This window comes from Lactuca virosa, chromosome 1, assembly GCF_052849685.1.
Source record: "Lactuca virosa cultivar CGN04683 chromosome 1, Lactuca_virosa_CGN04683_v6, whole genome shotgun sequence".
In the NCBI taxonomy this organism is placed as follows: domain Eukaryota; kingdom Viridiplantae; phylum Streptophyta; class Magnoliopsida; order Asterales; family Asteraceae; genus Lactuca; species Lactuca virosa.
Genome location: NC_136426.1, coordinates 198,178,845 through 198,196,138, shown reverse-complemented (window position 1 = coordinate 198,196,138; position 17,294 = coordinate 198,178,845). Strand labels below are relative to the sequence as shown.

At 35.9% G+C, this 17,294-nt stretch overlaps 1 protein-coding gene across 1 annotated transcript; it reads left to right on the top strand.

Annotated features, from left to right (window-relative positions):
- Positions 1-202: 202 nt before the first annotated feature.
- On the top strand, positions 203-12,446 carry LOC145126349 (uncharacterized). Its single transcript, XM_079061735.1, has 6 exons — positions 203-439; positions 484-705; positions 761-1,227; positions 1,298-1,486; positions 3,894-4,113; positions 12,384-12,446. The coding sequence occupies exons 1-6, from the start codon at positions 203-205 to the stop codon at positions 12,444-12,446; spliced, it is 1,398 nt and encodes a 465-aa protein (XP_078917861.1).
- The last annotated feature ends 4,848 nt before the right edge of the window (positions 12,447-17,294 follow it).

Here is a 17,294-nt window from a genome sequence, read left to right as displayed (position 1 = left end):
GTTGCTTGTAAAGTGTTGTTAAGGAAAAAGACCACAATGCCCTTTTAGACTGTGGGCTTCCTGGATGAAAGATGAGCAAACATTTCAAATAAATTCCCTCATAGAAGACCATAGTTGCTCAAGGGCATTCAAACTTGGGTCAATTGTTACCTACAAGTAGATAGGGAAACAGTTTGTCACTGATATTTTGGAGTCCCCTAAAATGAGTCTGAGGAAGATGAAAGTTATGGTATCCAAGTTATTCAACATAAATGTTAGTGTTGGACAATGTAGGAATGCAAAAAGATTTGCATTGTGTGAAATTGAGGGTGATTTGAAGGATCATTATTCCAAGCTATGGGATTATGGAGCTGAGATTAAAAGGGCCAACCCAGGATCTCATGTTGAAGTGTATGTGCAGCCCCAAAGTAATTCTACTGTGGTGTTTGAAAGGTTTTATGTGAGTTTTAAAAGAGTGGTTGATGGCTGGTTAGATGGGTGTAGGAAGGTTATTGGGATAGATGGATTTTTCTGAAGGGCATATGTAAAGGTGAGCTCCTCTCAGCAGTAGGAAGGGATGGCAACAATAACATATACCCAATAGCCTGGGCAGTAGTAAATGTTGAGAACAAGAGTACATGGAAGTGGTTCTTGGAAAATCTAATGGAAGACATAGATGAAAGGGGAAATGGTAATGGAATCACATTGATGTCAAATGGACACAAGGTACATATATACACAAATTATCTTTTACACAAACTAACATTCCAAATCAATGCAGGGTATAATGGAGGCTGTGAAAGAAAGATGCCCAGAAGTTGAGCATAGGTTGTGTGTTAGGCACATCCTTGCTAACTTCCATAAAAAGTTTAAGGGTGAGTGCTACATTAAACCTTATTGGAGGGCTGTAAAGGCAACTACAATTCAAAATTTTGAACTTGCAATGGAAGAGATCAAGAGCTTTGATGTAGGGGCATATGATTATCTCATTAAAAGGGACCCCAGCTGTTGGTCAAGGGCTTTTTTTAAGGTGGGAATGGGATGTGATGCAATGGAAAATGGTGTTTCTGAGAGCTTCAATGCTGCTATTGAAGAAGCTAAAAAGAAGCCATTGATCACTATGTTGGAGGACATAAGGGTATTTGTGATGGATAGATTGTACATGCAGAAAGAGAAAGGATTGGGCTGGAATTTAGCAATCTGTCCAAATATCAGAAGGAAGCTTGGTGAATTAAAGAAGTTGAGAAGGTTAGTTGTTACAAACACTTTTAATTACTTTTTGTACATGCAATTGATAACTAACTTTTTGTATTGACAGATTCTGGGCACCATATGTTAGTGGATACAAACAGTTTGAAGTTGTGCAATGTAATGAAAGGTATGGTGTTGACTTGGAGAAGAGAGAATGTGGATGCAGAGGTTGGCAATTGACAGGAATTCCTTGTGTACATGCCATATGTGCCATATCTTCTTTGAATCTTGATTCAGAGGAATATATTGCAGAGTGGTTTACTAAATCTGCATTTCTTAGGGCCTATGAGTACACCATACATCCCCTGAATGATAGTTCCTTGTGGCCCCACATGCCTGATGTTCACCAGATACTACCTCCAATTAGGTAGAGGTTACCTGGTAGGCCATGTGTGAAAAGAAAAAGAGACCAAGAAGAAAATGAACTCAGTGGGAATACAAGGCATACTATAAGCAGGGAAGGTGTTCAACACAGATGCATAATTTGTAATGAAACTGGACACAACAAAGCTACATGTCCAATGAGGGGTCCTTCTGAAGCAGGTCCAAGTAAAGCAAGAAAGAAGAGTAATGCAAAAAATTGTCCTTCACAAGCAGGTCTGTAACACCCGGTATCAGAAAAGCCAAGAAAGGAAAGAAAAACCCTAAGTCAAAAGGGGGTCAACTCGTCGAGTCCAAGGAAGGACTCGACGAGTCGGAGCGGGATCCGGGTGCAAGATTAAGTGACCGACTCGACGAGTCGGAGAGTGGACTCGGCGAGTCAGGTATGGGTTAGGAAGCCCTAATTCCGGGACTTGGTGCCCTATTTAAGCATCTTATTCTCTTCCCTAGGGTTCATTACAGCCTCTCTCGTCCGGAACCCCAAAACCCTAGCCACCTAACTTCATTTTTGGAGCTTTTGGTGAAGATTAAGGTCCATTGGAGTGGATTTTGAAGGCTTGGGAGAAAGGAGCAAGGAAGGAAGTGTAGATCCAGCCTTCACATCGAGTTGGCAACTGTTAGAAGGTAAAAAGTCTAGACCTTGAGCTTTCAATTGATAAATCCCCTTTCTAGCTTGCCTTGTTGTCACAATTGGATCATTTCCAAGTAGAATCTGAGTATTAAGCCTTTGTGGATGGTTTGGACAACAGATCTGGACACTCTTGAGCTTTAGAAGCTCAAAGTAGTTGGCTTTATTCAGCTAAGGTCCCATTTCATGACCTAGGTCTTCCTTGAAGCTTGGATTAAGTGTTTTAGCCTCATAGCACCTTGCATGCACGTAAAGTTGGCAACTTTACGTGCAATGCTAGCATAAGGAGTCCAGATCTATGGGTTGGAAGTGTTGGAATTGACTGAAATCGACAGAATAGAGTTGTCACAAGGAGGACTCGGGGAGTCAGCTTGTGGACTCGGCGATTCGGGTCACAAAACCCAAACCCATCCGTTTATGAGTCGGATCAGTGAGTGGGGTTAGAAAAGGACTCAGCCAGTCTGTGTCCGTGATGGACATGAAGATCATGATACTCGGCGAGTCCAAGGAAATCTTCTTATCTGATGAAGATGGACTCGGCGAGTTGTAGAACAACTCGGCGAGTCAGTTGAAGATATTCCCGATGTGTTAGATGAAGGAGAACTCGTCGAGTTCTGGCTAGACTCGACGAGTGGAGTCGGGGTTGTTTGGGATTTGAGGAGCATGGACTCGGCGAGTTGGTAGAACAACTCAGCGAGTCTAGTCAACTGGAAGGTTGACTTTGACCAGGACCTTGACCAGAGTTGACTTAGTTGACCTCTGGAGGACAGTTAGGCTAAGTTCTATTATTTGGTGTTGGTAGCTCGGTGAGCTAGGAGAGCATCGCTTCAGAGAATAGTCGATTAGCAGCCAGAGGATTATCAGCAGAGTTCAGCAGTTCAGGTGAGTTTTCCTCCCAGTAGGAACGGGTCTACGGCCACAATGCCGGCCCGTTTAGTTAGCAGTAGTTCCGGACACTGATCTGATGCAGTAGTTCAGTATGCTTGATGTCTTTGTGATTCAAGCATGTTTATGCGTTAGTTAGTCCGGACCTCGGTCCGATGCAGTATGCAGTATATGTGCTTATATGCTATGATCATGTTATGTTATGTTCAGTTAGTCCGGACTTCGGTCCGATGCAGGGGGCAAGGCCCCAGTTAGTCCGGACTTCGGTCCGATGCAGGGGGCAAGGCCCCAGTTAGTCCGGACTTCATTCCGATGCATGGGGCAAGGCCCCAGTTAGTCCGGACTTCGGTCCGATGCAGGGGGCAAGGCCCCAATTAGTACGGACTTCGGTCCGATGCAGGGGGCAAGGCCCCAGTTAGTCCGGATTTCGGTCCGATGCAGAGGGCAAGCCCCAGTTAGTCCGGACTTCGGTCTGATGCAGTGGGCAAGGCCCAGTATGTGCTTTATATGTTATTGTATGGTATGTGGTAGTTTGGGGGAGCTCACTAAGCTTCGTGCTTACAGTTTTCAGTTTTGGTTTCAGGTACTTCCGGTAGCGGAGGGAAGAGCTCGGGATGATCGCATGGCACACACCATAGTTAGTCAGCCTGGGATGTTTTACTCTGATAAGAAGATTATGTTTTGAATTAACATTATGATTTTATGTTATGATTTATGTTATGAATTGACACTTGTGGTTTAAGTAATGTTTTTAAAACGAAATTTTTAGTCATGATTTTGGGTCGTTACAAGGTCCAAGCACTCCAGCTCCAAGTGCTCCAACACATGTCAATCAAGATCCTTTGACTCAAGAGCATGTCCCTGTGAATCAAGAGCTTGTCATTCAAGAGCATGTCCCTGTGAATCAAGAGCTTGTCATTCAAGAGAATGTCCCTGTGAATCAAGAGCATATGAATAAAGATCCTGTGAATCAAGTTCTTGTGAATGAAGTACCTATCAACCAATTGTTGGATAAATGTCTAAGTCCATAACTATAATTGGTAAGACTTGACCCGACCCGGCATGGTCCATTTGGGTTGCATGGCATCATGCATTTGGATAGACTATAATGAGAGAAATAACACTTAAGGTTTGTTAATATATTTTAAGTTATAATATATTAATAAGATTATTTAATTAGTATTGATCAAGAATTAATCTAGAATTAATTAAGTGATCAAAAGAAGACTAATTAAATATATAGGTTGATTGTGTAAATCATCCATACTTATATAGTGGGCTAATGCTCCATGGATTGTCAAGTTGGGCTAAAACCCATAAGATGCTCCATGGATGCTCCATGGTGTATTTGTACCCATGGATCATGGAAATGAAAGGCCATGACAATTAGGGTTTACATGGTGTAACCCTAACTATATAATGATCTTATTCTTGGAGAAAATCGGCCACTATGTGTGAGAAAAAGGGCTAGCCGATTTTCATGAAGTGTGGATGTTCTCTGAAGTTATTCCAAGTGTATTTGGTGTTGTGTGAACCATTTGAGGTGTCACACTTGGGGCACTAGGCACTCAAGCTTCATGAAGACATTCTACATCAAAGAGGTATGTAATTCTAACTTGATATATTCAAATGAATCAATGTTATTATGCTAATTAGGATGAATACCTAGGAAAGTTCATATTTGCATGTATAATAGAGAAAACATAGATCCAAGGTATTTAGGGTTGCATGTACACTTAGGAGTGTTAGAATGCTCAAAACCCAACAGTGGTATCAGAGCCTAGGCTTGTTTTCAATTATACTTGATGCAAAGTGCTGAAAAATGCTGAAAAAGTCGATTTTCGGGCTGTCAGGGCACTGGACTCGCCGAGTCCACTGATGAACTCGTCGAGTCCATGAAGAAAATCATCCTAATCGTCGAGTAGGTTCATACACTCGACGAGTAGGAGCCCCTGACAGCATATATTCGAGTTTTTTGGCTAGAAATGGACTAGGAACATTACCATAAGCTATTTTTGAACCTATAAACCTGTTTTTGATGTGGTAATGTTCATTCTAATCCAATTTCAAAGATAATTGTCAATAGATTCATGTTTTGTATTAGTTTAATGGTTAGTCTAATTACATGAAAAAGTTTGATTAAATTATCTTGTTCTTATGAGTTGCTTAGATTAATAGAAAAATTATTAGAAATTGTTGTTTTCAATCCATTTTAATCTAAGACATGATTCTAAAATGTGTTTGTGTAACTTGTCCTCAAGTTACATGAAAAGTCACATTAAAGTTTCTTAAAACTCATAAAAGTTGGCAAAGGTTACAAAATGAAGAGTCTTGTCTTCATTGAATGGTTTTATGACTCCATAACTTGTCCTCAAGTTATGGAGGTTCAAGAGTCACTTCATTAAGTAATAAAATGTGCAACCTTAATTAGTTCAATAAGTTACAAAAATAAAGAAAAGTTACATTCTTTTATTAGTTTAAAGTCTTCTATAACTTGTCCTCAAGTTATGGAACTTGAAGAGTTTTTTAATTAAAACTACTTTAAACACATAAGTTATGAAATTAATTAGTTTTTGAATATTTTCAAAACTTGCCCTCAAGTTTTGGAATATGTAAAGTTTCCCTCAAGAATACTTTAATTCCAAGTTAAGCCCTTAGAGTTTTAAAAGTTAAAATTCAACCCTTATACTTTATAATATTATAAGTTAATATATATATATATATATATATATATATATATATATATATATATATATATATATATATATATATATATATATATATATATATGTATAAGAGCAAGTCAGTCTTACCATTAGTAGGCCTCATTCACGAAGCCGGTCTATAAGGGGGGGTATAAGGTTGTTGCCTATAAAATGGCAGCTTAATGGGTGTCCACTCTCACCCACCGCTTCCTAGACTGGTGGAGGGTCGTTAGCCGAATAGGTAGGACAAGAACTATAATTCTCCCTTCATTAAAAGTATTAATGATAAATACTAAGTAATTAAACACTTATAAATTCCCAATCTTAGTTACTTAGGAAAATGTGAATAAGGTGCTAATCCATGAAATTACACTTTGCACTTTGCTTAAACCGTTAGTGGAGCTTGTGTGGTTAACCGACACACTAACCTGGATTTAACAATGTAGGCAAAGGGTAACTTAATATTTATCATAGTATCGGTGGAGCTCGTGTGGTTAACCGGCACATCGATTGAGGAGTAAATATTAAGGGTACCAAGTATATTTGCATGGTTACTTCACACCTTGTTTTGTGATCCTCGGCATCCCAGTCACAAAACCTGAAGGGCACACTCGAGATTGAAACATGCCATTGAAAATTTCAATGAATCTCAAAAGATCTAGGAGTTTCAAATCCAATTAAAACCTAATAAATTATTTCGTTTATCTTGGTGGAAATTGGTGAATCGTCATTCACCTACCTTTAAATATTTTATAGCCTGGATTACGGCATCCCTCTTCCAAGTTATAAAAATATTGTGTTGGGTCCTAGCCTTAATATCTCATATTTGGTGTTATATCAAGGACTTTAAATCAACTATCTTGAATATCTCCCAAAATATGTCTAGTTAAGACATCTATGATCTTCCCAAATCTCTTGGAACTTCACTTCCTCCACCTCCTCCAATTATTCTCCCTAACCCACAAGTTCAAGGTTACTCAAACCCTATTGGCAAGCAAGGTCTATGTGTGCTCACATCTTGGAGATAAAGTCACATATTGACAAGCCGGGAGAGTTGGGTGTCAAAGTCTTAAGAAGGTGGGATGTTCCATCACTTTCTAAGTCATATAGTGAGTTCCTTTAGGACTACTATAAAACAGACTATGACATGGCCCTTAAAGATCTTATCTATTTACTTGGTGCTGCTGAATCAGCAATGATTTGGAACGATAGTAAAGCAAATTTGATTAGAAGATCAACTTCCCAAAACTTTATGGACAGTGACAATGGTGACACTGGAAATCCAGAAAAAGCATTCTCTTCCCAATAGAAATGGATTGGCCATAGTCAACCCAGTTGACCAAATGGTAAAGAGAAAGGCTAAGTCTGAGATAGTCCCATTACCAAAGGGTCCATATGTTTATTTTACCAAAGGAAGGGGCGTTGATTGCAAAGCTGCCAAATTTACCTAAGGATGTTAAAGTCAATAAGTTTGACTCTACTTCAGGTAGAGCCCATATTCTAACTCTGTTAAGTTTCTATTCTGATATCCTCATTACATGATGTGACTGGGTCACATGTTGATGTTTTAAGAATCAAAGAATAGAGATAAAGCTTAAAGGAAGTATATGCTGATTCTGATCGCGAAGGTGGATTTCGATCGCATCAGAATTTTGAGCAGTTGCTTAAGAAGTTATGATATATTGCTAAGGAATAGATAACAACAAGTTTCCATGTGGATTGTAAGGATAAGTTTTTCCGTAAAGTTTAAAATAAAAGAAAAGTGTTTAATTTTATTTATTTGAAGTATCCTTACAATGGCATTTGTGGAAAATTGTTGCTCATATGATTCCACTAACAGCAATATTTGAAAATGGATTTGATTTTTTCATTTGTGGTAGTGTCTAAATTTACCAAATCAGGAAAGTTCCTCATCGCCCAAGTTTCAATTGGATCAAAACTTGGAATCATGCAAGTTGAATAGTATGATGAATGAGAACTTTCAAGCATTGGAAAATTAAGACTAATTACTTATTCACATGGATGTGTGAGTCAAGTAAAGGACTAAAGGGATCGAGTACACATTCTTGTGCACTGGTCAAGTCTACCACAAATATCGATAAGACTATTCGTCATGATTTACTAAAGTTTAGTAAATATGGTTATACTTATAAGTTTAAGTATAATTCTGAAGCATTGGAAAAGTCTCGATGTATGACAGAACGAATGAGAAGAATCAAATTAGGCATAAAGATAAAAGTTTCTCAAATCTAAAAAGATGGGAGAGTACTTTAGTATCTTGTTTGTGATCATCTTAATGATTTAGAAATCATATAACAATTAGTCCTCTAAAGGTTATCTTAGTGCATTCTTATGACTAAGAAGAGGAGTCATGAATTGTTGAAATGGTTAAATCAAGAAGATGAGTCATACCTCGTTCCAAAACAATTATTAGAGTCATACTCCAAGATTGTAACTTGAGTGACATATCTTAAAGAAAGGGTTAAAACACTTGTCAAATGTAAGAGTAAAAGTGTCCTACTCTTGTACATTTGAAATTGGTAAGTTGTGATGTTTTGGGTTAAACAAAGACCAACTTAGGCCAAGTGTGTGAAGTGTTTGTCTTGATAAAGAAGCTGCACTATATCTTGAATATTTGGCAAGATAGTCTTATATGTCAAGAGGACAGTGGGAGTCTTAGAGATTCTGAAAGCTTCAAGGTCTAGTCAAGAATAAAAACCTGTAGTTTAACACTAACACACGACTTGAGGTTTATAACCTATCGTGTTGACATATTTCTATTTCTGTGCCCATTCCAGTTAAAGTTGGCTTTGCATATGAGTTCTTAGAGTTCTCAATTGGTTGCATAACAACTTGGAAGCAATGGCAGGCCCTTGAGCTGCCAAGTGACAAGAAATTCAGATTGAGTTCAGTCCATATGAGTTTGGATTTGTCATTAACTGTGTTTTATGATTATGGTTTTGACAAATTCACATGGATAAGAACACATACACCATAAAATCTAAGGTTCATAAGGTTTCTCTCCGATTCATGAAAATGATGGTGAGGAAACACTTCCACCAAGTAGATTTGAAGCAGATGGCAAAAGGTCTAAACAATTGAGACTATGATTACGACATCCCTTTTCATAGTTCTGAAATTGTTTAGACACACATGCATGCTATCTAAGGAAAGGTGTATGATTCTGATAAAGTCTTATCAAAGCAATCTAGTATCAGAAATCTGAACTTTGGTAAAAATGTCAATAAAGTATTGACTTCTAGAGGTCTAGCTGTTTTCTGGATACATGTCAAAGCTAATGGGAGCATAAGTGTTATGCTAATAATCATCATGTTAGTGGGAGCATGATAATTATGATAAGTATTGCAAGTTAGCAATGTTAATTATAGAAAACAAAAGTTTTAATTCGTGAAGTTGCAGGGGTTGAAAAAGTTGTTTTGCTATAATTAAGGGAGAGGATATACTTCATTTCAGTTCTAAAGGCTTAGATTGAGACCTTAATCATCTTTAGTCAAGAATATGAATTTCATGTTGGATTGGTTCAACTTAAGGAAATTCCATATATTGCGTTCTCAAAATTTGATTATGATTACGACATCCCTCTTCATAGTCAAATTTTGAGAACATGGCAAATAAAAAGTTTTGTAGCAAAAGACTGGTCTAGAATCATGTCTTTATGTGAGACATAATGAATCGTGTCCCATTTGCTTTGGGTACAGGATCGATTGCATGTGCTATAATATTTATCCTTTCTAAAATTTTCCAAATGCCTGGGGCATTAAGAAGGGAAAAGGCCTAGAATTGGATATGACTAAAATGATTAAGCAATTGTCGAGGACAATTTAAGGTTTACCAAAGATTGGTTGCTCAGGGACAGTTGGAAGTATAGTGCTAATTTTGGAAGGACGATATTGACATATTCTGAAAAGAGGCATCTCTTGTTCAGAAGTGATAGTCAAAATGAGAATATGGAGTTGTCTCGATATGTGGAAGTTATCTGTGTAAGATTAGAAAACTTAATGCAAGAAGCATGTTCAAAGCAATGTACTTTGAATATGAGACTTAGTTTCCATGGAGTTGAACTCCATTGGAATACCTTATAATGACTGTTGACAAGTCTTTGTGACTTTGTACATATTCATTACAGGAGGGTCAGTGCATATAAGTTTAAAATCTAAACAGATTTCGATAAATGATAGGAATTTGAAATTCTCACATTTTTCGATAAGGATTTGGAAGTGTGAAATTAGAATCATTGAAATTATGTTCAATTAGTTTATTTCACAAAGTAAGGATCATAGAAAAACATAGAGTGCATACTTGGTGTATGGCAAAGCTATTGTTTTGAAAAACATAGTGTACTTGCTTGAAGCATGGGACAACTAGTGTTTTTAATTCAAGTATAAAGTTGATGAAACCGAAACAATGAATAATGAGTAATCAGTATGGTGATAAATAAAAGTGTCTTATTTATATTCATAGGGTTTGATACCATATTTGATTCATTTATTCTTGTGTTTCATTTTGCATGTTTTGACTTCCAGAATAAACTAGGTTATTCTTCCCGAATGACTAAGTTATTCAAACTATCCACAGTCGGTCATATGTTGGAAGTAGATATGAATCAAGACTGTCATGGGTTGGCTTGTAGAGGTCTAAGATGTTGGACAAAGCGGTGCTACAACACTCATGAGTGCTCATAAGTTCTGAGTATTGGATTCAACCCACGCTCATTTGAATCACTTCATGGATTTTATCACGAGTGATCATGAGACGATAATATCTTATATTCTTAAAACCTAGAGATATGAGTTGTTACTATGAGTTGGTTATACATTGATTTCACGAAACCGCATTGGTAACTCGATGTTATAAAACGTGTCTTTGTGTATGATTCAACAAGTAGTAGAACAAGCCATATAAGTCGAAGTTTATCCATTCCTTTTACCTTCGGGATAAAAACGATATCTGTGGGCCCCTCGATGATTTAGTGCTGACACATGTGAGGGCTTGGCTGATTTGATTTGTTCAATCAGTCAGTCATCATAAATCGGAAATCGGGAAACAACAAATGGACAGAGAGAATGATTGATAATCCATGTCTCAGTCCATATGATATCTAGAATGGAGGAATATACGATCACTTATCTAATGGACAAGTCATTGACAAAGGTCAGAGATCATCGGCAAGGTCAGAGTTCGACGGAAGCTTTTGAGAGCTACGATTGCCAGTCGGTTCTTGAAGTCATACGCAATAATAGTTTTAGACTTATCCAAGTGGGAGACTGTTGGATTAATGTCTAAGTCCATAACTATAATTGGTAAGACTTGACCCGACCCGGCATGGTCCATATGGGTTGCATGGCATCATGCATTTGGATAGACTATAATGAGAGAAATAACACTTAAGGTTTGTTAATATATTATAAGTTATAATATATTAATAAGATTATTTAATTAGTATTGATCAAGAATTAATCTAGAATTAATTAAGTGATCAAAAGAAGACTAATTAAATATATGGGTTGATTGTGTAAATCATCAATACGTATATAGTGGGCTAATGCTCCATGGATTGTCAAGTTGGGCTAAAACCCATAAGATGCTCAATGGATGCTCCATGGTGTATTTGTACCCATGGATTATGGAAATGAAAGGCCATGACAATTAGGGTTTACATGGTGTAACCCTAACTATATAATGATCTTATTCTTGGAGAAAATCGGCCACTATGTGTGAGAAAAAGGGCTAGCCGATTTTCATGAAGTGTGGATGTTCTCTGAAGTTATTCCAAGTGTATTTGGTGTTGTGTGAACCATTTGAGGTGTCACACTTGGGGCACTAGGCACTCAAGCTTCATGAATACATTCTACATCAAAGAGGTATGTAATTCTAACTTGATATATTCATATGAATCAATGTTATTATGCTAAAAGGATGAATACCTTGGAAAGTTCATATTTGCATGTATAATAGAGAAAACATAGATCCAAGGTATTTAGGGTTGCATGTACACTTAGGAGTGTTAGAATGCTCAAAACCCAACGCCAATATCCTATGAATCCAATACCTGTTAACCAAGTGCTTGTGAATCTTGGTGTTAGAGTGCCTAAGAGCCTTGGTGTTAGAGCAAGGAAGCCTTCAGAGAGAATCAACAAGATACAAATCAGGAAGCAGGTTTTTCGAAAGGATGGCAAAGGAGTGACTGAGGACAACCCAGTTACTTTAGATTGATTACGGTTACTTGTTTTCTTTTGCTTTGGAAGTATGTAATAGTACACTATGTATGGTGAATTTCTTTTGTTAATTGGCCCAACTTTTGATGTAATTGACAATACTACCCTTGCTTGTAACCTGTCAACTTTTGATGGCCTTTAAGTAATGGAATCGGATATGGTATCCTATGTCAATTGTGTTTTTTCTTTTTCAATCTTTATTGGTATTAATGCATTAGTTTATTAAGAAGGTTATAATGGGAATCATATGTCAATTGTCTACTGGGAATCATATTTGTTTCTATCAATGTCCTTGTCTTTTGGTTGTTGAATTTGCAGACAAATTCAATTATCATTGTCCTTGTCTTTTGGTTGTTGAAATTGCAGCCAAATTCAATGTAAATTACAATCAAATGTGTACCATGTAACACTTCATTCAATATGCAAACTCCATTCAATACATTCAATAGAAACCATTCAATACATTACATATAAACCATTCAATCCCTACATTCAAACTAACACAATTCAATACATTATACCAAACTCTATTCAACTGTTTTCATATAATATTACAACTGATTTCTACCCTATAACTATGTGCTTTATTCTTATGCTCTTGAACTTCTTTCTTCAAACATGCAACATCCTCTTTAACTGCTTCAAGTTCTTGTTCTAAATACGGATTCCCAGTCACAGGTTCATCAATCCATTCCCAATACTTACACTTCTTACCTGGTTTCTTCGAAATCAAATATAAAGATGGTAAGAAGCTCAAAATCTTTATTTATTAGAAGGAAAATCAAAAGTACAGAGGGAAATCAAGATCGACATACCAGAGAATTGGGGCAAACTTTGAACTTTTTGTTAGGGTTGTCTTTAGTCTTGGATGTGCATATTCGAACTGGGAGTCGACAATCACAAAGCTCCTCTTTCTTTGCGATGGATCCAGATGAACTGGGAGTCGACATCTTCTTCTTCGATTTTGGGTATGGGTTCGAAATGTTTTTTGAGTCATGTTAGGGCTAGGCATCGTATTATAATCAATGGAACTCAGAGATGATCCACGTAGGAGTGTTTACTTTTAATGAGTGTCCACATAGGCAGCCATGTCAGCAAATATGGCATCAACCGGTAATAAGGACTTAATCTATACACAACAACAAGTTTAAGGGTAAAATGTGGACAAAAAAAAGTCAGGGACTAAATGTGTACAAAACCAATAATATGTTACCCTTTTAAGTCATTATCCCAAATTTCAATAACGTAATTTTATACGAATTATTTGTTTAGTTATATTTTTCAATAATATAAGTTTTATTGTTACTGTAACAAAAAAAATTTAGACAACTATTAAAATGATAGTAAATTGAATCAGTATTTATGAAAATTCTAAGAAAGTTAGAAAAAAAAAATTATAATATTCTATTTGTCCACCATGAGCGAAATGTATTATTTTCAAGTTTAAGGTAATTAAAAATAAATTGTAAACACATAAAATAGAATTATAAACTTTTTTGACAAATAGAATTTAAGTAATGAATACTAATCAAGCCAAAATACACTTGTCTTTTAAATGATAACGTAGATGCTTTAATTATTAACACTCATCGCCATCAAACATTGCAATTCGACAACCCTATATCCTAAACATTAAACTCTAAAACTGAAATCTTAAACATTTATAGGTATAAACGTGCAAAGCTTCAAAATCATAAGTTGGCAAGCAGAATATCGTGTTTTAATGCATGAAATAAAAAGGTTTGGTTTTGTTGCTTAGAATGAAAGGATGTGGTGGTCGGTCATTTTTGAACTTTAAATGGCAAAACCGTATCGCATTGGTCGGCCAAAAAGGTTGTGACTGGTGGGTCATATATGCACCAAAGGAGGAGCGTATGGTCAATAATGGTGGTATGTTACACGCCTCTTCCCTTCTTTCTGAAAATTTTCATACCCACATTGCATCTATTTCAAGAAAAACATGTAAAGTAACAACATGAACCACCCATCTTTTTTATAAAGAAAACAAAGTAATATTTCCTTTTGATTTTAGTTGAAGTGTTGCTTTCATCCTAATACACCAAGGTTTGGATTCACCAACTAACTAAAACATCTATTCGTTAACTTTGTTTCTAAATAGAATGGAAACAAATCAAATAATCATAACTAGAAATAACAAACATCAAAATGATAAATAACAAATTTTAAAAGCTAAATGCTCTCTTAATGTCATTTCTATATTTATCGTCTCGGTTCTCAAATATTTTTAGATATTGCTTGTAATGCATAGCAAGTCGAGCAACTAGACCAACAGTATTTACAATGGACGCATAACAATGTATTAAATAACGTTTATTTTTTAATGGCAAAAAATATATTAAAAACTAGTAAGAAAGATCAAAAAGTCATTACAAAGAAGAAATAGTTAGAGTGTGGTTTTGTAACCAATGAGCCTAATTAAATTTTAACTTAAGCTTTCTATGAATAATCTAAAACCGGATTAATAAGTCATTACAAAGAAGAAATAGTTAGAGTGTGGTATTGTAACCAATCAACCTAATTAAATTTTAACTTAAGCTTCCTATGAATAATCTAAAACCGGATTGAAGAATAATCTTGTCTAGAATACATTTTTAATTGGATTACTAGGCATATGTCCCTACGTTACGCAAGATTAAAATAATATGTAAAAGAATTATACATTATATATAAACCTATAAATTTTGGATATAACTTATAAGTTTAATACGAAACTAATTAAAACTCATTTCTCACAATGCATATTATCTATCAATAATAATATTTTCATCACAAAACTTGAATTTTGGATATAACTTATAAGTTTAATACGAAAACATAAGAGCAAATTACACGAATCGTCCCTCGTCCAGGTGCCAAAAAGCACGTTCAATCCCTATTTTCAAAAATTAACTAGGATCGTCCCTCATTTGGTTAAAAGTTGCACATGTCATCCCTCGTTAGTTTAAATTTACACGTTTCATCCCTTACGAGACATGAAATGACTATTTTGCCCTTTTTTATTTTATTTTTGATTTATTTTATTTTTCTTACAATTAATAACAATATACAAAATAAAATAAAAACCTCATCCTTCCCACCTTATCTAACCCCTTCCCTTCTAAACCCATTTTCCCTAAAGCAAAATCATCACCACCACCGGACAACTGAGCACCACCATTGACCACCGCCGGACCACCACACACCATAGTTGACTGCCACTTCTTTTTTCTTTCAAAAACACTGTTGATAACCCATTATTCCCCCTTCTTCCCAAGGGTCCTTAAGCCACCACCGTCGACCACCAAGCCTTGTAGAAACACCAGCCGAAGGAAGAGAGACGGAAACACCAGCCATCACCACCTGTTCGCAAATCTACACTCCAGGTGGTATTAGATTTGATTTTTTCCAAAGTGGTGAGTAATGGCAGACTCGATTTCTTCAAGGTTGAAACTCTGTCGAGTTTGATTCAACATAGAACCCTATCATATTACTCCGACGAAATGTACCTCTGATCTAGGGTTTCAAACGGAGATAGAGGCGAACAAAAAAGTAGATTCATTCTTCCGTTTCTGTCAGGCGAGGGGTGAGGGAGAAGACGGTAATGGTTGTGCGCATATGAAGGAGGTGGTGGTTTCGAACGCAGATGGAGGCGGCGATGGTTGCTACAATGATGGCAAAGAAAGAAAGAGAAGAGATGTGTGGTTGTGGTTTCCGGAAACTTCATGGTTGTCGGCGACTTCGTGAATGGTGTGCCGATCTTAGACGGTGGTGGACAAGTGGTGAACGGAGAAGCAGAGATGGAGCGGTGGATGGTGGTCTTCATCTGGAGACTTGGTTTCAATGATGTAGAAGGAAAAGGGGGAAAACGAAGGGGAAGGGGGAGCCGGGAGGGGTGGGTTGATTGGTAGGGTATTTTGTTTTTGTTTTTTTTTTCTAAATCTAAAAAACATGATAAATACATATTAAAATATTAAACAAGAAATTATTAAGGGTAAAAATGTCATTTTATGTCCACAGGGACGACCCGAGTGAAAGAACTATTATGCATGGACGATCCGAGTTAATTTTTGAAAATAGGGACTGAACGTGCTTTTTGGCACCTGGACGAGTGATGATTCGTGTAATTTACTCAAAACATAATCATATGTTCAACACGTTAATATAACCAACATCAACAACACATTTAATAATATATATGAATTATTACAGTGAAAATAAAACATATTGATAATAATACAAATATCAAATATGAATATCATATCATTGTGGATTCTTTTTACGTGAATCTAATTTGTTATAAAAAATACAATACATGAGATTCCATATAGTAGATTTGTATGCTTAATATAGCTGGAGATAAATAAATTATAAAACATATAGAAAAGATCATCTAAGCTAAAACAATGTACCAAGTATAGATAATTGAAAATTTTTACATAAGATTTGAGACATGTTTCTTATGTTTGAAATATGAAGGTGGTATTTCTCTTTTTTTTCATGGTCACATTTTAACAGCTAAATGTTCTCTTAATGCTATAAACTTGTGTTTTTCATGGTCATTTGCTCAATACACCCCCTCTTTTTGGTCATTTGATGAATTTTCTCTTGTTTTTAATGTATTTTATTTTTAACTTTTTTTTTTCATTTTATGAAAATTAATTTTGTTATAGCGTGTAACCATATAAAAACATGATGATTCACCTCTTAAAATATGAATGCATGCACCAAAAAGTAGACCATTTTTTGTTCTTATAACCCCATTTTCTCTATCCCATTCAAGCCATCTTTTTTCTCACTCTCATTCTCTAAACCTAAACAATCTCAAGTATGTATATGATAAATAAAACTATTGAGTTTTCTAGTGGCTAATAATTAATCATAAATACACATGAGTTAGAAAACTCTTGAGTTGTAGTGAGCAATTAATTTATAGTTAGAAAGACATTTGAGTTATAGTGGAAGTTTCAAATGAATATGGTGCAAGGAAAATCACATCTATTATAGTATAACTAGGCGAATGCCCGCGCGTTGCGCATAAACACTTATATAGTTGAAATCTTTACAAATATATGTTTTTTTAAATATAACAATAACGTTGTTGTTAAATTTGATATAATAATTCGTATACTAAATTGATATAATATATTGATTATTTTGAATTATATGATAATATATACATATATTATAACTGCATAACATCAATCGTTTGAATGACTTCTATCTGCGAGT